The following is a 26,228-nucleotide window of genomic DNA, read 5'->3' on the forward strand; positions in this document are numbered from 1 at the left end:
TGACTGCATTTGATTAATGCAGTATAATATAGCATCAAAATTGTGGCACACTATCAAAAGTGTATCAGACTATGTATGATACACTACGTCAAAACAGGTGACCCATATCAATACCTCTTAGTACAGCATCAATAGACAGCTACATCATGTTAAAACAGGACTGCCGAGTATCACAATACTTCACAATGCCAATGTGCCTTTGAAACTCCCTTACCAGAGGTTTGATGATGTCATTTTTAAGGGCAGCAAGTTCCTGAGCTGAGGAAAGATTTTGCTGAGATTCATTGTGGCACTTCTACCCTTGGCTTATGCTCTGGCCTACTTGGAAGTACTGGCGGCCTCTGAGTAGTATATATTTGGTGTTGTGGGGACCCATTTCACGTTGCATTTGAAAAAGCTGGCTCAGTTTTCAGTAGGTGGGGTGTATTGGGTGTCTATATATGGGGGTCAGGCTAGTGTGGTATAGACTCCTTAAGGACTGAATTTGCTGTGTAATATGTGGGGTGTGCCTGGGACAATGGTCACTATATAGACAATGTTCCTGTGGGGTTGGGTAAAATGTGTGTTTATGAGGATGGATCTGAAGGAATAGACAGTGTGTGTATGTGGACTATGTGCCTGGGGGATAATGTGCATTGTGTGTGTAGAGGAGGTGGATCTTGGAGAATGCTCATTGTACGTGTTTTGGGAGGGTGGTGGTGTCTAGGGGATTGTGTGCATTGTGCATATATGGGTGGTGGTGGTGTCTATAAAGTGGGTGAACCTGTATGAGTGCGTGTGTATGGGGGTGGTTGGGCCTGTGGGATGGTCTGTACTATGTATGTGTATATGGGTAGGGCTGAGTCTGTGGGACGTGCTGTGTGTGTGGGGGGCAAGCCTGTGGGTGGAGGCCCCTGTGTGCATGAGGGGGCAGGCTGTGGATGGGGTGTGCTGTGTGCATGGGAGGGGGGGGCCTGAGCCTGTGGGTGAGGTGCACTGTGTGCATGGGGGGTAAGCCTGTGGGGTGTGTGTGGGGGTGCTGTGTTCATGGGGGGGAGGGGGGCTGAGCCTGTGGGTGAGGTGCACTGTGTGCATGGCGAGCCAAACTTGTGGATGGGGTGCACTGTGTGCATGGGTGATGAGCCTGTGGGGTGTGTGTGGGGGGGTGCTGCATGCATGGGGGGGTGGCGCTGAGCCTGTGGGTGAGGTGCACTGTGTGCATGGGAGGCCAAATTTGCGGATGGGGTGTGCCTGTGGGTGGTGTGCTGTGCGCATGGAAAGGGCAAGCCTGGTGGTGGGGTGCACTGTATGCATGGGGGGTGTACTGTGTGTATGTTGGGGAGTGAGCCATGTGTATGGAAAGCCCAGCCTGTGGGTGGGGTGTGCTGTGCGTATGGGAAGGGGAAGCTGTGTATATGGGAGGTGAACCTGTGAGTGGCGTGCACTGCGTGTCTGGGGGCATGCGCTGTGTTTATGGGAGGTGAGCCTGTGGGTGGGGTGCAAGCATGGGAGTTGAGCCTGTGCCCTATGTACGTGTGAACTGCGTGTATGTACGGTATGAATATACTATGTAAGTCTGCATGTGAGGGTGGGCACTGCAGGTGGGGGAGAAGAAGGGCCCTCCTTGTTCTTCCCTTCTCTGATACGCTCTCCGCCCTTTGATGCTACATTGTTCTCTTCAGCCCATGTGTAAGGGGTTCCTTCCAGCCCCCTCCCCTGTCTGAAGCAGCAGAGACGGTTGCCTTTGCACTCGTCCCCAACGGTCGCCAGCGCGCTGACGGGTTGTTTACTTCCTCGCCACCTCCTCCCTCCCCACTTTCTGTGGTTGGCTCCCCCAGCAGCCAATCACTGCTGCTTCCAAACTATAAACCTAGCGGAGGGGGTGGGAAGTTCTCCTTTCAAAAAAAATAGTTGGAGTACGCTACGTCACTCGGAGGTACTGATTGGACGGGGCAGGAGGCAGTTCAAGCGCTGACTGGCATATCCGGCTGCTAATTACTCTAAATCCTCACCTCTCGTTGTACTCACTCTTCCACATACACGCCAAATCCCGCCTTCGTCTCCCGTATCTCTGTGTGTGAAGCGCTGATTGGACAATACACAAGTTGTCCATCCATCTGCCAGTCACCTTAAGCTCCGCCTAACTTTTGACCCTCTCTTTTTGCTACGTCGCCGAGAGGCAGAAGCTGTTGCCGACTTTCATTGGTCCAAAGCGCTGCCGATCCATCAGAACCTCTCCTCTTTCGGATGCGCACAGACCCTCCACCTTTCCCGATTCCTGATTGGGCCATCTAGGAGCTGTCTCCGTCTCTTATTGGTATATTCCTCTCTCACTCCAGGGGGAGGCCGTTCGGCTCCCCATTCTCACCCTCACTCTACACACTGGAATACAGAAGACCCCGCCCCCGGCTGGTTGAAGCCCCGCCCCGTCCCCTGTACTCGTCCTCCCCCTCCCTTGCAGCGTCACGTGATGTTTTCGCCGTGGTGCCGCTGAGGCAGCTTGTGTGAGTGAAAGTAGCAGAGCCCGGCGCGTTGCGACCGGCCGGGAGCGGGTGAGCGAGGGGCGAGCGTTGGAGTCACTGGCGAGCTCGTGTGCGGAGCGGAACCCTCCGGCGCCTCATGTCCAGCCGGGCTTGGAGGACGCTTCCCTTGTGAGGGCGGATTCCCCCCTACCCCAGCTCTCTGGCCCCTAAGATGGCGAGTGGGATGAATGGCCCGGGCGGAGGAGGTGGTAGCACCGCGGTCAGGGGCGCCGAGGCGGAGCTGGGCACCCGGAGCGTTGGAGGAGGGGTCGCCCCCTGCCACGGGGCTGGAGTGCCTAGGACTGCTACTACGGCTGAGGAGCAGCAGGAGCTGGGCGAGAGCGGCCCCTACCCGCCCACTCAGCCCCACCACCTGCTGCTGCTGCTGAAAAGATCGCCCAGCGCCTCCTTGTGCCTGGTGCAGGAGGAGGAGGTGCCCGCTGCTGCAGCTCCCACAGGGCGAGGGGCCCTCTCTGGTGGGCGAGGTGGCCAGCCAGCCACCCCAGCACGAGGAGCTCCTCTGCCAGCTGCTCCCTCCGTGGCTCCTGTGGGGGATGATGTGAGGAAATGTGGCTACTTGAGGAAGCAGAAGCATGGCCACAAGCGCTACTTTGTGCTGCGGGCCGAGAGCCACCTGGCCCCAGCGAGGCTTGAATACTATGACAGTGAGAAGAAGTTCAAGAGCAGCCTGAGGGCAGCGGCAGCTGCTAGTGGGTCTGCCATCCTCTGCTGCCCCCCTCCCAAGCGAGTGATCCCCCTGTACCAGTGCTTCACAGTCAGCCGGAGGGCAGATGCCAAGCATAAGTACATCATTGCCCTTTATACCAAGGATGAATACTTTGCCATGTTGGCTGAGAATGAGGTGGAGCAGGAGGCCTGGTACCAGGCGATCAGTGAGCTCATGAACCAGAGCAAGAGGGGGTTCTTAGAACAGGAGGACCAGACAGATCAGCAGATGGATGAGGATGATGAGCATTATGGAGCTGCGCTTAGACCAGGCACCATATACAAGGAGGTGTGGCAGGTTAATGTGAAGCCCAAGGGACTGGGGCAGACAAAGAACCTGACTGGGGTGTACAGGCTGTGCCTATCTAGCAAGGCTATCTACCTAGTCAAGCTGAATTCAGAGGTACCTGCTGTCCACTTGCAGCTAATGAACATCCGCCGCTGTGGGCACTCAGAGAACTTCTTCTTTATTGAGGTGGGCAGATCTGCTTCCATTGGGCCTGGTGAACTGTGGATGCAAGTGGATGATTCAGTAGTTGCCCAGAATATGCATGAGACCTTCCTAGAGACCATGAAAGCTCTCAAGGCCTTCACAGAATTCAGGCCCCGCAGCAAGAGCCAGTCATCTGGTGGTGGCAGTGGTACCAATCCTATCTCCTTTATCACCACTAGGAGGCATCTGGGCAACCTGCCTCCTAGCCAGACTGGCTTGCAGAGAAGATCCAGAACTGAGTGTGTTACTGGGGGGACTCCGCCCACCACCAAGAGTAGCAGTTCATACCGCTTCAGAACATCTAGTGAAGGGGAAGGGACGATGACCAGACCTTTCAGATCAGTGACTGGAAGTCTGATCCATTTGAACACTGCAAGGATGAACTTGGGCCGGCAAGAAGGGAGTGGAAGGTATGTCAGAGCAGCTTTCACCTCTTCTTATCATACCAGGTCTGCCTCCCTGCCAGTGTCTCATTTCCCCTCCACCACCAGCCCCATTAGTGTTTCTTCCAGTAGTGGCCATGGCTCTGCCTCAGACACACTAACCAGGCCTTCCAGTTCATCTGTCTGTGGGTCCCCAAGTGATGGGGGCTTTATTTCTTCTGATGAATATGGCTCTAGCCCTGGGGATTTCAGGTACTTTCGTGTCAGAAGTAATACTCCAGATTCTTTGGGAAACACACCACCAATCAGAGAAGAGAATTGTTTAAGTGAATACATGTCCATGAATAAACAGCAAACAGATGATAGCTCAAGGGATGATTATATGGAAGCTGAAAAATGCTTCAGAAAAAGAACTTATTCTCTGACTAAACCAACTTCTGCAACAGTGCAGCAGAAAACAACACAAACTACAGCTTCTTTAGATGAAGATTCTGCAGGAAGGCACAGACAGTTACCTTGTTCGGAATCACCAAAATTAAAAGAAAACCATGAACCTGACTACAGTGATGCTACCCTTGATTCTGTATGTAACCAAAGCAGAAGTAAAGCCAGGGATGATGGATACATGCCAATGATGCCAGGAGTTGCATCTTCGCTCACAAGCAACAATGATTATTTGCCAATGACTCCTAAAAGTGTGTCTGTCCCAAAACAGATTAGTAATTCTTGGTCGTCATCTCAGGTGGACTCCAGAGGATATATGATGATGTTTCCCAGGGCTAGTTCTTCACCTGTACGAAGTCCATTGGCTGGATTTATTTCTAAAGGGGGTAATGAAAAGGTGACAAATGAGTATATGGATATGTCACCTGGTAATTCAGCAGTTCCAAAACAGCCCAGTGATTCAAATTGTATTCCTACCAACACTGTTTCCAAAGGCATCAGTTCATATTTCTCTCTGCCACGAAGCTTTAAGACGTTATCAGGACAAAATGGAGATCATAATGAATATGTTCCAATGTCCTCACCTGGAAAACTGTTATATGGTGAACATGAAAATGTCAAATGTGTCAACAGTGAACCATTAGCTAATGGCATTTCTAAATCATCAGTTGTGAAAGTGTCAGATGAAGGCCTTGCACAGAACAGGGCTACCAGGCCTACAAGACTTCCCCTAGGTACAAGAGGAAGTAATACTATACCAAGAATGTATGATCGAACAGCTCCACCTGAGCCAGCTAGCCCTGGTGAATACATAAATATTGATTTCAGTGAAAAAGCAAGTAATACACCATATTCTTTATCTGCAGAAGGATCTCCATCATCTCTAGGATCAAGTAGTGACCACAGACAGTCACCACTTTCTGATTACATGAGTGTTGACCTTGATGTGCAGTCACCAAAAGTAGCAAAGGAACTGTCAAATTCTTTAACAGATATTTCAATTTATGCAAGTTCCAGTATCCCCAGAAACCAGCCAAATGATTATGCTAGACTTTCATTTGATACTGCTTGTATTAGCAGTACAAGTAGTAGGGCTGATGATTACACAGAGATGACTTTCAACATGGCAACGACACCACTTAGGCCTTTTACCGCAGAATCCAGCAATGGTATAAAGATTGATAGTCCTCCTTCCATTGTAAATCGACTGTGCGTTGTTGACAGATATTCAGGTAGCGGTAGCTTCTCTGTTCCTAGCTCTGATCCTCCCATGGGACCTAAGGTGATTCGAGCTGACCCACAAGGCCGAAGAAGGCATAGTTCTGAAACATTCTCTTCTGCTGGGGCTGTGACTACTTCCTCTTCTTTCTTTACTGATAGTAGCAAAAGACACAGCTCTGCCTCATTTGACAATGTTTGGTTGAAACCTGACGAAAACATTTCTGATGGTCATGAAAGCAAGATGTCCAGGGATACCTCAACTGGATTTCAGAATGGCTTAAACTACATAGCTTTGAATTTACGTGATGATTCTATGAACTGTGAGGCAAGCACTAATACACCAACTTGCCATCTCCAAAATGGTACTTCGAATTTGGACAGTGGAGCTTATGTAAGCATAGATTTCACCAGATCTGATGGTTTGAAGTGTAACTCTGCAAGAAAAGGTTTGTAACTTTAAAAATGTTTTCATATGAAACGTTTTAGTACAGGAATTCGATGTCATAATTGACACAAACATAGAGTGTTCAATTCAGTTATATTTTAAAATGGGGAAATATTACTGTGAATTTCTGTATGTCTTATTTTAAGTTGTTTCTGGTAGCAGCACCACAGCGTGCTAGGCATAGAAGAAATGCAGAAGTCAGTCTCTGGCCTGAAGAGCTTAGCATTATCTAGCTCACTCTTAAATGTTGATATTTTGCTTGGCAGGTCAACGTTTTGTTTAACTGCCTTCAAGCTGGACTGTATAAAATATTTTAACTTGATAAAACCTTAATCATGCTCTAAATCACAGCTTCTCAATTTAGGGTCATGATCACCCTACCCTTGGTTTTGACAGGAGGGATCCCAAATTTTCTTATGTTGTAACATGGGCTAATGAAATGGAAAAGATCGAAAACCACTAAATTGGGTTTAAAAATCCAATTAGGATTTCAAATACAGTACTTGAATAAAGTAAAAAGAAAAATGAACTGTATGTTCTTATATGGATGGTATGTGGGTATCTACTTTTTTCAGGTACAGTCAAACCTCTATGTTCTGAACCTTGGTTAACCAGACCTCCAGGTTGCCTAGAAGTTTGTCTCCCCTGAGATTTCTGTTCTTGATATCTCTCTCTCCCTCTGAGAATCCATCTTCTGAGGGTTTGAAAAAGAAGTTTGTGGAAAGCAGGATGTCAAGAAGCTAAGTTCCTGCAAAGTTTAGTAATTCTGTTCCTTGATATCCCTACCCTCCAACTCCATTCTCTTAGGTATGAGTTTCCAGCAGGATATGAGGGGTTGGCAGGCCCATAAATCCCCACGCTCCTGTATCTCTTCCTGAGGGGCTGCTGAGCTATTCAGTCTGTGGGAAGCCAGATAATTGTATGTAATAGGTGCAATCAGCAGGTTTTGAAGTCTGTACCCACTATCGGGAAACAGAATGCAAACTTCAAAGCTGGGTGGCCAGGTTTTCCTGATTTGAATCCTAACCAGTTTAAGGTAATCAAAGTATCAATTGTATTTATCTCTAATGTATAAATTAAAAACCAACCCTTGGAGAAATGACAACTCCTGTCTGATTACCCTTACGCAGATGAGGGATAAGAAGAGAAATATTAAGCTCTCTACTGTTCTGGAGGCAGTAGAAAATGGTAGTTCCTCAGCTGGATCTCTTATTGTGGTTCCATCCACACCCTCAACCTCATGAAGCGTCTGTCAGTATTTGTCCCACCGCACGCTGTATTTCTTAAATCCTAGAACTTCAAGACTTTACTTTGGCAGCAAAATCCATATTTTGAGGTGTATATACTATTCTCCTCTAGCCCCTGATGATAGTCCACTTCTGATTATCTTCTCCAGCGCAGGGAAGGAAACAGTAGATGGCAAACAGCAATATCTTTACCTCTTTCTTTGCAAAAGTGGTATTTGCAGTCTATAACTTATGACTGCTAAGATGAAATATTTAGTCATGGGTGAACAATGGTATTTTGGCCATTCTTGTAAACAGTGAGGAGAGAGAGAAAAAACAGGGGAAAGGGTATTAATAGCTATCCTATACAGGTACTTATCACTGCTTGGGAATGCAAAGCAACCTTCGTACCTCTACTTACAGTAAAGGACTATGTAATGTTGAATAAATCTATTTTCTGTCTTCACCTTAAAGTCTGTTCATGTGTTTAAATTTAGTTGTAAGATATTGTATATGAATTTAGAATTTGAGAGCCTTTAATACTGGAAGCTATAAGTCTGACTCAGATAGCATACTATTTGAAGTCTGGCAGCCACTACTTGGGGCTTCTCAGAAATGTGTGGTTTGCCTTGTTTGCTTTGTTTTTGCTTTGTTTTCTTGGTTGGGATCAAATTTAGAAGACTCTGAAAGTTGCCAGTGCAAAAAAAGAAAAAAAAAACACTTTTTTTCTGAAGTGCTGAAGGCCTCCAACTTCAAAAGATCTGCCCACTAAATCAAAGGCATTTTGGTTGGTACAGCCAATTTGATGAAAAATCCTACTGATCTTAGCATCCTTACAGGACTTTAAAACTTACGTTGTAATTATATTCAGTAAAGTATAATTTCCCACATAGTGGGAGAAAGATCAGAGGAGCCAATTCTGGCCATGTTATTAATCTTACGTATAAAAACATTTAAAGGGATTCTAAAAAGTTGCACTTCCGTCTGAAACATTTTATTTATTAGTGTTACAGAAAATATCTAAAATTACTGTGATTGGAAGGTTTTTTTCTGTAATCCCTTCCCCCTTTCTGCCTCCCACTTTGTTTATTTTGTGCATTTGACAGCACTTTGCATGCAGTTGGTTTCAGCGTTGTACATTCAGTTGGGTTGTTATGTAAGTCTTTCATATAGTGGCAAAAGCTTTTAAAAACAGAAAAGAGATTGTGTTCATAAAACTTTGCAGGCAGCTCAGCCAAGTGTAGTACATGATATTGCTAGATTTCAAGTTGATGCTGGCCATTTAACTATTAAAAATATATACTCCTTGAAAACAAGGTCCAAAAGCCAGTTTCCTCCTAAAAGCCGCATAATATAATTATGGTACATAAAGGAGTGAGGTGGGTGGTGTGTGTTCATTTATGGGTGACCTTCAGACAGACTCAGTGGTGAACAAACTAATGTATAATACAATAATTTACTTATTTTAGTTCAGATAAATTTCGTACATCTATTTCTACATCACTTACAAATTGTTGATCCATGTTAGATATGGGGTCTTAACATTCATTCAGCACATCCAGAGTGTATATCTGGACCATAACAAGAACATGGCTTACAAAAATGGTTTAATTTTTTCAGAGATCATTAATAAAGTCCCTACTCACTAAACAGAACTTTGCCATGTTCTAGTATGGTAAGGTTTTGATTTTAATATTGAATAAGAAAGCATAGTGTTTCTCTCCCCAAAGTGATGGATTTAGTGACAGGATTATAAACAAAGTTAAAATTTTATTTTGGACAAGGAAGATTCCTGCCTCTTAAGTCTGAGTGTGATTTGTCTCTGTAACAAATTAATGTGTTTACTACACTTGCAAAATTTTGGCTGAGCTTTACATTCTCTCCCATTCTGCCCTCCCCCCACACCATTCTTAAATGCTACTCCTCACTCATTGTGTTTGCCTGGGGAAAAAAAAAAATCAATCCACTTTTAAGGTGACTCCTGTGTATAATGAAATATTTGTCTTAAAAGTGTTGTGTTTAATGATTATTTAACTAATGTAAAGATACAATCTAGCTAAGGTATACAGTTTTAACTGCAGCTCTTATATGAGAGGGAGTGTGCTTCCTAATGCACTACTGATCCCAAGTTCTGCTTCCTAAATTTCATCCGGTTCAGTGATGTGAAACAACCCTTCATATTTCCCCATTCATGAAATGGAAAGAGGAGGGGCAGGATGTTAACCCTAAATAGATGGAAAAAGAAAACTGGTCTGCCTTGAAGCTTTTTAGGCCTAGGCAAAATTGGGTTCTAAGGTGGTGAGACTATATAGTACTAAAAATAATATAGGGTTTTGATTTCTAATGTTTACATTTTTAGGAATTTACTGAACAAAACAGCTTCCTCTTTGAAATTGTCACATGATATTAAGAGGCAAGCATTTTGCGGTTTTGATTACATGAATCTGAGTCATGGAATTTTGTCCTCGAATGCAGAACTCTAAAGCTACTTCAAACAGCGTTCTGTTAACGTATACCTTATTATTGCACCTTGTAGAAACTGAGGTGGATAATGAGAATCGGGTTATAATAAACTATTTAATTGTTTCCTATATAGTTCAAGTATGTTTCTTCAAGATAAAACATTACTCTGTTCAGAGAAAATGTGATATACAGCTTAATATCACCCCACCTTTTCCCCTCCCACTCTTGTATCATGTTTCTTCTTACATGTTTTACATAACATTTTTATGCTAATTGTCTTGGAGCCTTTGAAATAAAAGACCTTTTAAAATGCAAGTGTCTAGATTTAGAAGGGAGGCTAAAGGCTGTAAAATAGAACTTATTCTAATTTCTTTCATGGTAGCTTATAAATCTAAAATAGAAAAACATGATGGGAAATAGTGTGTATTGGTCATTCTGAAAAATTCAAAAATCGGGAGTTTTATTTAACTATCTTTTAGTAGTTAATAATAAATTAAAATTCTCCAGTTACTTGACCAGTAACTGCCCTTTTTGGATTTGAGGCTTGTGGCTTTTTAAAATTCTTTTCAAACTGAGGCAGTTTTATATTGGCAGAGTAGTTCAGGCATAAGACCATTAAAAATAACTTTAAATAACCTACTGTAATATGTCTTCAAATTGACAAATACCCTGGATCTTTGAAGTCAGTATGGTAGGGATAATACTTCTTCGAGAAACATTTTAATCTTGTGGTAACGTATTTTAACAACCTGGTGACTTGCTGCAATGCTTAAAAATACACAGGATCACTTCTCAAGTGTAGGTGAATGAACTATTGAAAGCAGAACAGATTTTCTCTGACGGTTTATCATGTAGGAGTGAATTAACTATGATATCTTTGACCAAAATTCAATTTCATTTTTACTTGTAACTTAGCATGAAAAAAGCTGAATTAAGAAAAATAACTCTTGACACTGTGATATATAACATTTTTGTTAAATATAATGTTCTGATACTGCTTTGATTGTGCTACTGCAGATTCTGAATCCTTGGTTGCAGCTAGTTTTCAGATACACATTTTTTCCCCACCGGTACCTTTAATTGTTGCTCCCAATCACAGATTTCCTCTTTCTCTCAAATGTAGCCACATGCAGCCACCAGGGGCTTTTCTTGCAGCCAGAGCCTCCTGGAGGGGCAGAGCAGTGACCTCTCCCCTGGGGCTGCCCCCCTTGGAGACACACAAGCTGGAGAAGAAGGCGGCGAGTGAGTTCCCCACTTTTCTGGGAGGATTGGGGATAGGGTCAGGCTTCAGCATAGTGGTGGTGGGGGGCAGGCTACAGCCATAGGGCTTTGAACTCCACCCCCGGGTCCCATCCCTTGGACATGGGGCTTTGGACTCAATTCCCTGGCTGCGTGGGGTGGTGGGCTCTGGCCCCAAGCTCACCCATCCTCCATCACCCCTGACCCCCACTGCCTCCCTGCCCATCTCCCCATCCAGGGCTTAATTTGTCCCCAGGCTTGCCAGGGCTGAGTAAGTGATGTAAAAAGTGATATTTGTATGTTTGTTAATGTCACCCTTCACAGCAGACTTAGTAGCTAGCAAGTCTTCAAAAAACAAAAACAAAAACAAAAAATCAATGAAAAAAGCAAAAGAAGCAACAAGAAAAAAGGCAAGAATGTGCAAAGCACCTTATTATTGTTTCTATTCTGTTTAGGTCCAGTAAAGAATAGACACAACTCCACATTATTTTTATTATTGAGTCTGAAAAAAAAAACTCCTACATAAATAAATTACAATGATTTGGACATGTATATGTGCATATTTATTTGTTTTTTCCTAAAGTTAATTATTTTAGGAAAAATTGTCAGAGCAGCCATCAGCAAGAGATGGTGGCCTCAGAATGAGGGCGCCAAAAATTTTGTTCAGAGAATCTGGAGCATGTACTGTAACAAGTAACTTCAGTGGTGTGTGATCAGTGCTAGAAAATGAACCAACCATTCCTGCTGAGGAAGGCTAAGTTACTTTTTAATTCAATATTGAATGGATCTCTGTTTTTCTCTTTCATCTTAAATTAGAGCCTTAGGTTAGTGCCTTGTTACTGCCCTTCTACTATTGCCTCTACTATTTCAAACTCTCTCTTCCTAATTTTGCATTTGAAAGTGTAGAAATCACATCGTTCCTCTTGTGGATGGGTGGGAGCAAAAGCTTGTAAAGCTATCCAATCCTTCCAGGAACTCCTAAGTCTGCTGGATATTGCCTCCATTTGTTTATTTTATTTTCTTATGCTCACTGGAATGCAGCAATAGGTGCAGTTCACCTTGTTCACTTTTCTGAGCACTGTCTGAATAAATTCTCTGTCTTATTCTGAAAAGACCTAGTGCATTTGACTCATCCTGATTTTGGGTCAATTAACTTGTGGGGAAAAAAGTTGGTTTTGGATGATATGAGATAAGCAAGACTGAATTGTAGTTGTATTCCTTGGACATAATTTGGTATCTGTGGATTTCCAGGAGCTCCTGTGTTCCCAGTAGACCCCTGTTTCCACTTGTTCCACTTGTTGTTCCATTACTAGAGTAATAAATAAACTGGGGAAAGAATTGTTTAAATCTTTGTTTTTGGAGGCAGGGGATAAAATTTTACTGCTGTTTGTCCTCTTACTTTGATAGTGTACTGTTGTGTGACTCATACTTAAATGGCTGTAGTGACCTGGAGAGCTGCCTTATTGGCCCACCCTGCAAATTACTGTTGGACTTCTTTCCTCACTTATAGCTTAATTAGCATATTAAAGGCAATCTAATGATCAGTATATACTATTACACAGGTTGAAACACAACTGTTGTCCTCACCTGTTTTTGAGAATTAAAATATGTTTGCCAGATCACAAGAAGAGAAGGAACAAGCACTTATCCAAGTTCACTGGGGAGAAAGAAAAGCTGATCAGTTCTGTTCTAGTTGAAACTGAAGCAGTCTCAGAAAATTCATGAGCCCTAGTAGCAGTTGAAATGTTCAAGGGTGTCTCAACTAACATTGGGAAGTTGTAGGATAGCTGAAGGCTGTAATGAGGCAAAGGTAATCAGTCTGATCCATCAAGTCTGTCAGGATGACAAATCTGAAATTTGTCAGATTGGACAAGTCACTGTCCAAAGGCTGTTGAGTTCTTAGTCAGGATTTGGATTTTGAGGGTTTTTGCTTTTGATCAATGTTTAGAAAAAGTTGATTGGTCTGCAAGAAGGTTCTTCCACTCCCCCCAGCAGGTAATGAAACACAAGGTGTTAATGCAAAAGGGTTGCCTACTTTAAAACATTTTTTAGTATTTTTGCTGTACAATATTGTTGAATATTTACAGTATAAATCTCCAGTAGTCTGGTAAAACTTTTAACCTTGACAGAAGTACACATTATTCTCTTAGTAAAGGCTTACGGGATCACTTGCACCATAAGCAGATCTGTTTCCATATTTGAGGTGCTATGCTGGTCCAGTAAAATGGAGAAAATATTGGATTTTTTTTCATTTGTTAAAATTGACTTTTAGCTTTTGAAGCAAATTTTGTGAAACTGTTTTATGAAGTTAATATTTAGTAACAAATATCGAACAAAAGTAAAATTCCTGTGCTATAAAAGCATGTTATGTTGATTATCAGTAATCTCGTGAGTCCCTTTGAGTAAAATTTTAACAATTGTGCTGTTTGAAGGCTGCATTTTCAAGCTTTCAGACAGTATACATCATTAGTTCTATTATAGCAATTCTTGAGATATAGCCACTAAAAGCATGTTAAATCGAAGTTTGCCACCACACCCAATCAGAATAATACCTAGCTTGTGTATAACACTTTTCATTAGTACATCACTGTGTTTTACCAAGGAGCTAAGGATCACTATCCTCATTTTACATGTGGGGAAACTGAAGGACAGAGTGACTTGTCCAAGCTCATCCAGCAGGCCAGTGGCAGAACTGGGAATCTCCCAGGTCTTCCAAATTTCAGTCTAGTGCTCTAGTCACTAGGAACATGCCTCCCCCGATGTGATTTTAATTTCAATATCTTGCAAACAACTATGGCCAGAAAGGAATGTTTTTACAGTTTTGGAAAGTGGGGGTATTCCAGGTTTCCAGTGGTGTAAAATGTTCATTTTTAGTTCTGATGATTCACATGGTCAGTTGAACACTAAAGTCTACTGATTTTTTCTAAGCTCTTAAAGCTCTTTTGTTATGTTTGTACAGTGCCTTGCACAATGGAACTTGAACCTTTAGGAACTACTATAAAATAATATTAGGTATACCTCATGAAACCTAAACTAAAGAATATAGTGACAATTGAACTAAGAATTAAAATAAAAGTTGAATAAAACTCATTGCTATTTATAAACTGAATGGCATGTGATAGTTTTTCTTAGTGATTATAGAAACTTCATGGTGTACAGTGTTGTCACTGTTTTCTGGTCTGGAAAGAAATTAACTGGAAAAAGTACACTGTACATAGAGAAAAAACTTCCTGGAAAATCTGACTTTTGAATCCAACAAATGAGTCACCAGCTAGACAGTTGGGTTAAATATGATAACATGAAGGATAACTGAGAAATCCTTCTTTTTGTGAAGTAACACTTTTACTATGTTGGGAAAGAATATCTCATAATTTTTTTCTGTCTCATCTTAAAATTTGGTTTATTATGCCAGCCAGTTACCTGAGTTCACACTTCCTGTTTTCATGAAGCTACCCTTTTATCACATGTGAAGAGAATGGGAATTGGAAGTGGTTATTAATACTTAAAGCAGTATATTTTTGTTTTAGGATTTGATTATAATTGTAAGTGAAGTGGATATAAGCAGTTTAATGGGAAGTGTGAATGTTAAGTTTTGTAGGCAACACACAGAGCTCATAATGTATTCATCTATTTGTATTTTGTATTTATATAGAATGATAAAAATATACAAAGTATCACATCAGTTAATAACTAAATATTATGGAAATATTGATATAAAAATGTGCATATATATATATTTTTTTTTACTGTAGAAGCTAACGACTCAATACTGTGTTAGCGAATTCAGTAAATGTAATGACTTCCCTTTGGGGTTTGTGTTTAGTAACAACTATTTTTGGTGGATGGTAAGAGTTCAATTTTTGTAAACTTTTTTTGGTTGATGTTAGTTTCCCTAAATAATTTAATGTAACTAAAATGCATGGATATACGTACAAACAATGCTGAAATGTGTGAGAGAGTGTTGTTAAAATTTAGCCTGTACATTTAGGTTTTGTCTACACTACTCATGTTTTAGCGACACAGCTGTGCCGCTAAAAGGTACGCCGTGTAGCTGCTGTTTGTCGGCAGGAGAGAGAGAGCTCTCCCGCTGACAAAAAACAAAAACAAAAAACTTCCACCCCCACACCGGTGCTTTTCATCAGTAAAACCTTTTTGTTGTTCGGGGGGGGAGTGGTATTTAAACACCACCAAACAACAAAAGCTTTGCCGACGAAGTTCCAGTGTAGATAAAGCCTTAGTGAGGCACTTCTGAATGACATCTTTTCCCAAAGGGAACAGTGTGGTTCTTCGCTCGCACCCATGCCAAGCCAGTTTGTTTTATTGTTTATAGCTCTTGCTAAAAAACTGAGTTTGCAGTATAATTTTTTTTAACTGGATAGCAAGAGAAGCTAAAATATTGTTGTTGGGGGATGGATGATGGCTTTTATATGAACTTTTTTAGACAACTAAAATTTTGAGAGCTTTTAACAATGTGATGAAGCAGATGGGTTAAAAAAGATTAAAAAAAAACCAAAATGTACAAAAGATTAATAAGATATACTAAACTGAGAAACATGGTTACTTATTAAAATGACAGTTCTCTTTAAAATGTTGACAAATATCTGGGGTCTCTGTAATTTTGTTGCATTTTCTTTGCAAAAATTGGATCCAAAACATAAAATATTACTGGATGAAAGCCAAATGAAAATCCATTCTACTTACTGAAAATTGTTGCACTGCAGGCCAGTGATTTAGAAAATTTTAGCAATCTTCTTCAGCAGTAGTGCTCTACAGTGAACTGTAATTAGATACACAGAATCCATTATTGTTGTAAAGTTCCAGAATTTCTGGCTTTTCATAGTTCTAGAGCGATCAGATGTGTTTACCCTTTCACTGGCAAACAGTTTGTCCTATAGATTATAAATTGAGTTTGCAGGGCGAGCAGCTAGAAATCTGTTGTAAACTGAGCAGATTTAATCTGTAAGTCACTTGGACCATAAAGAGAGAACCCCACGTAATTGCCATATCCAACAGTATGAGTATAGCTTTCAAAAATTGCATGATACCAGTCATTTTTGCATTTTTTATTATTATTTAACATTTATATTGCAGATGCCAGCCAGGGTGGGGCTCCACTGTGCTTAGGAACTATATAATCGTAAAGTATCAGTCCTTCCCTCAAAGAACTTAGTCTAAAAGACAAAACTTAACAGGTGAATGAGACAGATGGGTTGGGGTGGACGGCAGGAGAGAAGGGGTAACAAAATTCATGAAATGTGCAGATGTCTTACTCTGAACCCATGAAGAATGGTAAACACAACTTACCACTTGCCTAGTCTTCATCAGGTTGCAGGTTACTGTGTGCGTTACAGAAGAAGTAAGTTTTGAAGAGGGACTTAAAGGAGGATAAGTTATGGCGGCTTTGTGGATTTTGACTGCGAGCTTTTCCCATTCATAAGAGGCAGCATGGGAGAAAGTCTAAACGCACTTCTAGAGAAGCTAAAGCCATGTCTACATTACCACTTATGTGGGCAAAACTTAAGTCACTCTGGAGTGTGAAAAAACATCCCCCCCGAGAAACATAAGTCACGCCACCATACATGGTAGTGTGCACAGCGCTATGTCGTCAGGAGAACTTCTCCCGCAATATAGCTACTGTCACTTGTTGGGGGTGGATTATGTCCACGGGAGAGCTCTCTGCCGTTGTCAGAGTGGCTACACAAGACATCTTACAGCAGCGCAGATGCATTGGTAGAGCTGTTCTGCTGTAAATTCTCTAGTGTAGATGCAGTGTTAGAATCAGGTGATCAAGATTGACATTGTCATAAAAATAAAGGGAAGGGTAACCATCTTTCTGAATACAGTGCTATAAAACCCTCCTGGCCAGAGGCAAAACCCTTTCATCTGTAAAGGGTTAAGAAGCTAAGATAACCTTGCTAGCACCTGACCAAAATGACCAATGAGGAGACAAGATACTTTCAAATGGGGGGGGATGACGGGGGACAAAGGGTCTGTCTGTCTGTGTGATGTTTTTGTCGGGAACAGATCAGGAATGCAGACTCAGAACTTCTGTAAAGTTAGTAAGTAATCTCTCTAGAAATGCATTAGATTTCCTTTTGTTTAATGGCTGGTAAAATACACTGTGCTGAATGGAATGTATATTCCTATTTTTGTGTCTTTTTGTAACTTAAGGTTTTGCCTAGAGGGATTCTCTATGTTTTGAATCTGAGTACCCTGTAAGGTATTTATCATCCTGATTTTACAGAGGTGATTCTCTTACCTTTTCTTTAATTAAAATTCTTCTTTAAAGAACCTGATTGATTTTTCGTTGTTCTTAAGATCCAAGGGCTTGGGTCTGTGTTCACCTGTACCAATTGGTGAGGATTTTTATCAAGCCTTCCCCAGGAAAGGGGTTGTAGGGCTTGGGGGGATATTTTGGGGGAAGACATCTCCAAGTGGTCTCTTTCCAGTTCTTTGTTTAAAACGCTTGGTGGTGGCAGTATACTGTTCAAGGACAAGGCAAAGTTTGTACCTTGGGGAAGTTTTTAACCTAAGCTGGTAAGAATAAGCTTAGGGGGTCTTTCATGCAGGTCCCCACATCTGTACCCTAGAGTTCAGAGTGGGGAAGGAATCTTGACAGACATTATTGGCAGAGTGAAGATAGGAGTCAACCTTGCAATTGGAGAAAAGGCTTGATAAAGTTGTAAAGCATTTTGAAAGTAAGAGCAAGAAGCTTGTGCTTGATGTGGTGGACAAAGGGGAGTCAAAAAAAGTGTGTGTACAGGGGAAGTGACAGTCAGTGATGAGCCAGGAAGATAATGTTAGTGCACAGCATTTTGAGCAGACTTGAGGGGGATGAAATTAGAGATAACGAGTCCAGAGAAAAGAAGATTATAGTAGTCAAAGTGTGAGATGATATGGTCTTGGACAAGAGTTTTAGCAGTGCGGATGGAGAAGAAAGGTCAGATCAGATCTTGGAGATATTGCATAGGAAGAAGTTGCAGGATTTAGACACAATGTGTATGTGTGGGTCAAAAGAAAGGACTGAGTCAGAGATTGAGCCAAGATTATAGGTTTGAGTGATTGAGGATGATGGTGTTGACCACAGTGATGTAGAAAAGGGAGCTCCATTTTGGCCATTCATTTTAAGTCTTAACTGATGGCTGGACATCACAAGGAGATATCAGAAATACAGACTGAAATTTTAGTTCGGATGGAAGAGCAGTTCAGAATAGAGAGCTGGATTATCTGACACAGTATCAACCTATGTCAATTTGGAGGGAGTCTCCACCTAAAATAGAGAAGTGATCATACCATGAGGAGAGGTTTCAGAGTAGCAGCCGTGTTAGTCTGTATTCGCAAAAAGAAAAGGAGTACTTGTGGCACTTTAGAGACTAACGAATTTATTTGAGCATAAGCTTTCATGAGCTACAGCTCGCTTCATCGGATGCATTCCATGAGGAGAAACTATTTTAAACAATTTTAAAGGTTGACTGCTCCACTGTAGTATTTATTTCACTTTTGGGAAGACTCTCTCCAGTGCAAAGATGTCTATAGATTCATTATTATGACATTTCTAGGAATTTCATCAGCCTTTCATTTGTCCAGTTACATTCTAGATTTACAACATAATAGAAAGAATCTAGTGACTTACAGGAGAACCTAACTAATCTATACTTGCTAAGATGTACAAAAAAGGCAGTTTGTCTCCACTTACCATAGATTTAACACTGGAGTGTTGTAGAGGGGGACATATGCTGAGAAGACCTTTTCATAAAATAGGCTACTAAACACATACATTCTGGACTTATCAGAGATGCAGCCACTGATGGATGAGCAGGACAGATCTTCCCCTCCCCTGTAAACGCTACTCTTCTGTGGACAATGTCCCCTTTGATGCAGAAAAGGACTAATGCGTTTTGCCTTCCCATTCCCAATTTTTTGTACGTGATTGAATCAGTTATTCAGTAATTATTTAAGCTAAAGCTGTCATATTATTAAAGTACATCTTGTGATACATTATTCTTGCTATTTTTATTGTATACTTACAAAATATAATAATGCTAAATGGTTTTCTCAGCCATTACTGTGATACAGTGATGATCTAAAATAATGGAAACATGTTCCATCTTAAGTTCTTATTTCTCCAAGTACCTTTTATCTTTAGGTATTTGTATGAGCTGACTGTGAATCTTGTAGTCTGTTTTACTACTGTCAATCCTTGTAGCCTTTGAGTTGCAGTAAAAAATGTTATCCAAAAATATTAGTCATTGATGTGAGCAGATAATGCAGTGAATTTCAAATTTGATGCCTATTCTTCAATGTTGTGCAAGGTTGGTGGACTGTTGTGTGGGGTTGTGCTGACAGGAAAAGTGTACAGATTACCCTCCTATCTTTCTGTATAAAGGAAGTTAAAGAGAAGTAGGTTGATGTGCAGAAAAATCCTGATTCACTGTTACTCATGAAGCTTTTTTTAATGATCTTTGATCTGTTAATTATATTGCTGCTTGTAAGACAAAAAGATCTCTCTGTTTTTTCCTAAATTGCAATTTCCCAGATTTTTAGAAATACGTTTTTTTTGTATTGTATGCCTTTTGTACCACTTAAGGTTAGCTAAATGATTTAGAAAGGAAAAATATTTCAGAATTGAAATTTAACTAGAACTGCAGTTCTAGAAACTAAGTCAAATTACATAAATTATCAGCTAGCATAATAGAGAAATTTGCTTTTCAAAGTAAATTTTATACAATTTCTTTACTTCCCTCCTCAGTTAAGTAGGAAATTGGCTGGTGAGAGAACTTGATCAACTACCGGTACCTAATTTCTCAATAGACTCAATCATCTTCCCATTAACTTCAGTGAGAGCTGGACTTTGCCCAATGAGTACTATATTATGGAAATAAAAAACAGTTTAAACTGTCAGAGTTGGATCTTCCAGTGGCACCGAACAGTCCTAAACTTGGCAGACTTTGCCTTCTGAGGATTTTCCCTTCCTGGGAGATTCTCCAGCTAGTTGCTATATCATCTCCCTGCTCTCAGGACTTTTCTACATTAGGAATTTTCTCACTAGTGTAGCTACATGAGTGTAAATCTCCAGCACAGATGTGTAGTATCTCTGCAGTTTACCCCAGTTTGAAACTGACACTGTTTCAAACCAAGGTAAGTTTCACTGCTGCGAGCCCCACTTTACATCAGTATAGTGCATCTACACTGGTGTTTTACACTGGTATAGCTACATGGGTGCAGACATTCCTAATATAGACAAGTTCTCAGCCCTTGATACAAGGGGCATGGCCAGGAATGGAGCCCTTGCTGGGATTGCTCCCTACACTGTCAAGAATCCAGATTGTTGAAATCGCCTCTTGAGGCCGTAGGTATAGGCTGTAAAACAGGTTGCCCTACTTGATGCTAGGAACCAACTAGAGAGCCCCAAAATGCAAGAGTGGCTTAAATCCACTTTTGATCCCACTCCCTCGCCTAAGCTTTGCCAAGTACATCTTCATTGCAGCTCAAGATCTGGGCAATAGTAGTTTAAAAGCTAGCAGCATATACATTTCTGTGCAAATATAAACTATTTTTCAAACTTTCTATCTTTGAAAAAGGCGAAGTTTTGAATTTCTAAACTATTTTAAAATTTGCAAAGTTAAGGTAAATCAATTTTCAGTAGACATTGCTTTGCTCTGCTCAAGGCGGAATTTTAACTAAGAGAAAGTAGTTATGGTGTCCAGTGTATATTGTATTGTAATACATTCCCCCTCTTTTTCTCTCTTCCCCCAAAACTATACTTGTCTTGAGTGGCAATAAGTTTCCTAACTCTCAGTAAAGTGTCTGGAAACAAGAGAAGATAAGGGAGTGTCAAAAAATGTCTTCCTAGAAACTTTACCGCGCTATTTGCCAAAATAGAAAAAGCAGAAGCCACTGTTACAAAAGACAAGGCACATTCTTTGCAAAATAAGGATGTTGTAAAGGTGTGAGACTGTTTTTTAACAATGTATGAAAATGTTAGGCCCCAAGAACAGTGAAACTGCATTTGCAGGTAAATGAATTCATAAATTAAAATGTGTACTGATCATTTGTAACAGTAACTTCCAGACTTTCTTGTGTACATTTTAATTTGTAAACTCTTTACTTCTTGACACCTTGACATTGAGATTCACTGAGAGTTTGCAAACTTTTTTGAGAAAATTGTTAAAGTAAATTAAACAGTTTCTGTATAAAATTTGCCGAATGAAAATAAGGATTGGAATTTTCTACATATTTTAACAATGAGGGCTAGATTTTTTTATTTGTTTTTTTAAAAGGTCAGGCATGTAATTATGGGTACAAAATCTATACAATTACAAGTCTTCTTTTAGACAGAGTTACCTGAGCCCCAGAAAGCATTGAGCAAGTATTTAAATATATCCCCATTAGAAAAGTACTTAAGCTTGTGGTTAATGTGCTTAAAGTTAAGCACATATTTCATTGCCTTTTCTGAATAGGCATTTCCTGAATCAGGTCTTTGATATGTGTATATACAGTTTTGGTAATTGCACATACAAATGACTGTAATTAAACGTGTGCTGAATTGTCTGGTTTACATTTTTGTAGTCATGGTGGTTAGGTGTGCAAATTAAGTCAGCATCTTTTCTGTGCAATTGTATAAAAATGGTGCACACAGATTAGGCCCTAAAGGTGTACCATTTTAAATGAGTGCTCTAAGAAACAAAGTATACAGGGAAAGAGGAGTGTTTCAAAAAAAACAACTAATACTCAGTGTGTAAAGAAGATGTTTTGATAGCCCCTTTTGTGGGCAGTGGAGAGGAGGAGAAACTTATCTGAAAAACTTGTATCAGAATACACTAAGAGGTCCCTTCCCCCACTGTTGTGCCTGCAAAGGAACATTCTAGGATGTACATTTCAGGTCCTGAGGTTGCATAGAACACAATGGTCTATTTAAATAGCATGAGCATTGGAGTGCATGACCATGCAAGGGAACGAATACTGTGCTGATGTCTTTGATCTGTGTATGATTTGAGGGAATCGGAATTAACTACAGTTCTAATTTGAAGTAGAGGAAATAAAAGAAAACTTTGCTAGTCTCCCCTTGAAGGCTTTATCTGTCTACATTCTTAACATGAATTTTTTAACGTTAAAGAGGATAGAAACAGGACAGGGTGGATTGATAAAATCAGTAACTTGTTGCTTTGATTTATAATCATGATTTAAATCAAGCAAGAAACCTTGATTTAAATCATTGATTTTAATTGTGTTTTGTATTTGTACTCTTTATTTTCTAAACAAGGTTGATTGTCATTAACATAAGAATGGCCATACTGGGTCAGACCGAAGGTCCATCCAGCCCAGTATCCTGTCTACCGACACTGGCCAATGCCAGGTGCCCCAGAGGGAGTGAACCTAACAGGTAATGATCAAGTGATCTCTCTCCTGCCATCCATCTCCACCCTCTGACAAACAGAGGCTAGGGACACCATTCCTCACCCATCCTGGCTAATAGCCATTAATGGACTTAACCTCCATGAATTTATCCAGTTCTCTTTTAAACCCCGTTGTAGTTCTAGCCTTCACAACCTCCTCAGGCAAGGAGTTGCATAGGTTGGCTGTGCGCTGAGTGAAGAACAACTTCCTTTTATTTGTTTTAAACCTGCTGCCCATTAATTTCATTTGGTGGCCCCTAGTTCTTACATTATGGGAACAATGTAAATAACTTATTTACTTTCTCCACACCACTCATGATTTTATATACCTCTATCATATCCCCCCTTAGTCTCCTCTTTCCCAAGAGGAAAAGTCCTAGCCTCTTTAATCTCTCCTCATATGGGACCCGTGCCAAACCCCTAATCATTTTAGTTGCCCTTTTCTGAACCTTTTCTAACACCAATGTATCTTTTTTGAGATGAGGGGAATCATTAGTTGATAACCATTCAAACATACTCATTTGCATCTGAATATAGCCTTTACACTAAATTTGATGCATTTTGCTAGCCAGGAGGATACATTGTATCTATACACATTTATTTAGGCATTATGTAGCTTGACTTACATTTATTCAGACTGTTAATTTTTGCATTTTTAACATATTAGAAAACGATGAACGATGCATTCTTTATTTACTATATGTATCATTTTTTACATGTGATTTGTTTCAAACTCTGTTTGGATGGAAATTACATTTCAAATAAAATGGCCCAAACCAGCATTTAACTTTTTTTTGTATTTTACCTTAAAAATAAAATAAGTAAAGTACCTTATGTATTGGATGCATAAGAGAAAACATTTTCCAAAATACGTTTTGTATTTAAACTAACTGATTTTTTTAAACAAAGGAAGTATTGTCTGTAGTTTATGAATTGATGTGATTGTTTCTGGTCACCATATCCTTGATGATTTTAGAATTAGTAAATCCCTCTCTCATACCTAGCTTTGATTCATAGATTGGAAGAGGAAAACAAGCTTTTCTACTTTTTCAACTCCCAGTTGATTTTTTAACTGTGACTGAACTAAGCATTGAACTGAACTAGTTGAATAAACTCCGGTAAAGAAGCTATTCTCTCTGCATGTGCAGAAGAGCCTACTACTGTCAAAAGCTGGGTTAGCACATCAAACTCTGTTCCAGGTGCTTAGCCAGTGACTTCCACCAGTTCAGTGGTTTGACTTCCTTTAAAACTTGGCAGCAAATTGCTTAATATTATTTTTTATATTTAATTTAAATGATTTTATTTAGATTATAAGAAGTTAGGACTTAACATAAGTTATCAATTTCAAAATTAATTCTAAATAGTTTTTTAAATAAACCCGTAACTTAATTTACATTCAAAATTTTTTATTTAAATTGGATTTTTTAAAGTAATTGATTTTTATCCATGCTTCATGAGGATAAGATGTGAATGACAGCATCTCTGTTGTTTAGGTTCTGTGTCTTCATATCTGGATTTAGTTCAGCTTTTTCCAGAAGTCTCTCATTCTCTGTCACAGTTCAGCACAACTATATCTGTATTTCCCTGCTATGGTTCAGCAAAGGCATCCACTCTTGACTCCCCAGCCATTGCCTTTCTTGGGTGGAAACATATGTATCTCCCTTCTGACCAAGATATTTACAGGCTGAATCCAGTAAATCCTACTCTGTGATATTCCTAGCAAAAGACGGCTGCCTAAAACAGGCCTTTTTGCCTTCTCCTCAGGATTGTCAACAGTCTAATTATCCCAGTTAATCTACCATGCAGCTCTTTCTAAATAAGTGCATTTTATTCTTAAGGTAAAAGCAATACAGAGAAAACAATAAAAGAACCTACATGTATGCTAATAAGTTCACCAGAGATCACCTTACTCCGGCATGGGCTCTGGCTGGTGAGCAATCCTTCAAACCCCACTCAGTGGGTTTTCCTATGGTTTCAAGTTTATAACACCCTTTGCTCAGAACAAGAACGCCTATGAATCTGGAACTGAGTCCTTTATCCAATTTGGGGTCTTTGAAGAGACTGGGAATAGGTGATCAGCCAGAAAATGTCCTGTCCCCCCCGCCCCGGGGGGGGGAGGGGGGGCAAAGCTTCAAACAGCAGAGTTCCCGCCTAACCAGAAGGTTTAGGTTAGCATACCCCCCCTTCATCCTACAGATTTCCTGGGAAACCCACTTAATTTTAAAAGTTTACATTGTTTCAAAAAAGTCCTTTGAAGTTGCTGACATTTTCCAACGTTTACATTAGTCACGTTTTGGAGAGAAGTTACATACATTTCCATAGTCATACATAAACAATTGCATTTTTAATACAATGGACCCAAAAGGTATTAAATTTAATTTGGTGAAGTTTAACTTCATTCAGTAAGGTTTATCCAGGTTACTGCAGGAGATTGCCTGAATGGTCAGACTTTGTACTAAAATCTTTTCTAAGCAAAGTTTTCTATTGACTTATGAGTGAGTTGTAAAATTCCGTTATCAGATGCCCACTCCTGTGAAAACTTAGAAAATTTAGCATATGTTTCTTTGAGGAGTAATTAGAGGGTGGAAGATGTCTGCTGTATGTTTAAAATGTCCTTTTCTTTTTTTTTTTTTAACGGGATCCTGACTTTTCTCTCTGTTGTGGGAACTTAACTCTACAGTTGCAGGAAGTGAAATGTAAATTGAAATATACAGACATCCAAAGTCTGTTCAAATGGAGTGCAGCATGTTTGGAATCTAACTTATAAAGACTGTAGTCTAGTTCTGTTTCCCTGTATCTTGTAGCTCTGTAAATTACCTTTCGATGAAAAATTTGCAGAGTTTTATGTGTAAAGCATTGGGATTTTTTTCTTGTTTGTTGTTTTAAAGTACACCCTTTAAAACTGTCCAACCAGTCAATTTGCTGCCATTCCACCTTAGGCCTTTTGTTACTCCTGGTTTCTCTTCTGTCCCTCCTTCCTTCCTTCCTGATCCTTTGAGTCAGAACACTTCAAGACCATACACAGCTCAGTGGAATCCTCTCTTGTTCCAAACTTTTGAGAAGAGTAGTTTTGATTGGTATATGTAGAGCAGGGTAGGCCACCAAAATGTAGCAATCCAAGGTGAACAGAAATGGTTTAGAAAATTAAACTAAGTGCTAGATCCACAAAAGGACTTAGGTGCTTAACAGCCACTTTGGGTGCCTAAATCCAACATTTAGGTGCTGCTGAGATCCTTAGAACCCTGCTGCTGCCTAACCTTGTAGGTGCCTAAAATCCCTAATCACCTAAATTTCCACCATTAAAGTCCCCTAGGCACCTACATTTTCACTCGTGAGCATGTGGCCTGAGAATCCTGAACAGGTAGGCACTTTCCTCAGGCCTGGATTTAGGTGCCTAAGTCCCTAAGGGTTTGGCTAGCTTAGGCAGCTCTCTGCTCAGCTTGCTGGCATTCTTAGACCCCGGACTTGGGGTGCCGGGGTCCAGTGGAAGGCAAGGCACCAAAAGTTAGGTGTTGCAGTACCTAAGTCCCTTTGTGAATCTATCCCTGAAACTATACTTTGGAGGTGATTTGCAAAGCTTTTGGATAATTAACTCTTTTGCTGGGCTCTTGTTTTTCATATAAAAAACTTAAAATGGAATCTGACCCAAGTCAAAAAAGTATAACACTTGGAACAATATATAAGGCAGTTT

The 26,228-nt window shown here is 40.6% G+C and overlaps 1 protein-coding gene across 2 annotated transcripts in view; it reads left to right on the forward strand.

The window, feature by feature from the left end:
* Positions 1-2,302: 2,302 nt before the first annotated feature.
* Positions 2,303-26,228, forward strand: part of IRS4 (insulin receptor substrate 4) — a 32,721-nt gene continuing 8,795 nt past the window's right edge. The window contains exons 1-2 of one of the 2 annotated variants that reach the window (XR_005226716.2): positions 2,424-6,214; positions 11,026-11,144. Coding sequence is in view for 1 of the 2 variants with exons in the window: in XM_037908568.2 (XP_037764496.1) it covers positions 2,674-6,214 (3,541 nt within the window). In the remaining variant the exon portion in view is untranslated. Of the gene's footprint in view, positions 6,215-11,025; positions 11,145-26,228 lie in introns of both variants that reach the window. The other variant, XM_037908568.2, reaches the window with a different exon arrangement.

This window comes from Chelonia mydas, chromosome 9, assembly GCF_015237465.2.
Source record: "Chelonia mydas isolate rCheMyd1 chromosome 9, rCheMyd1.pri.v2, whole genome shotgun sequence".
NCBI classification, from domain to species: Eukaryota; Metazoa; Chordata; order Testudines; family Cheloniidae; genus Chelonia; species Chelonia mydas.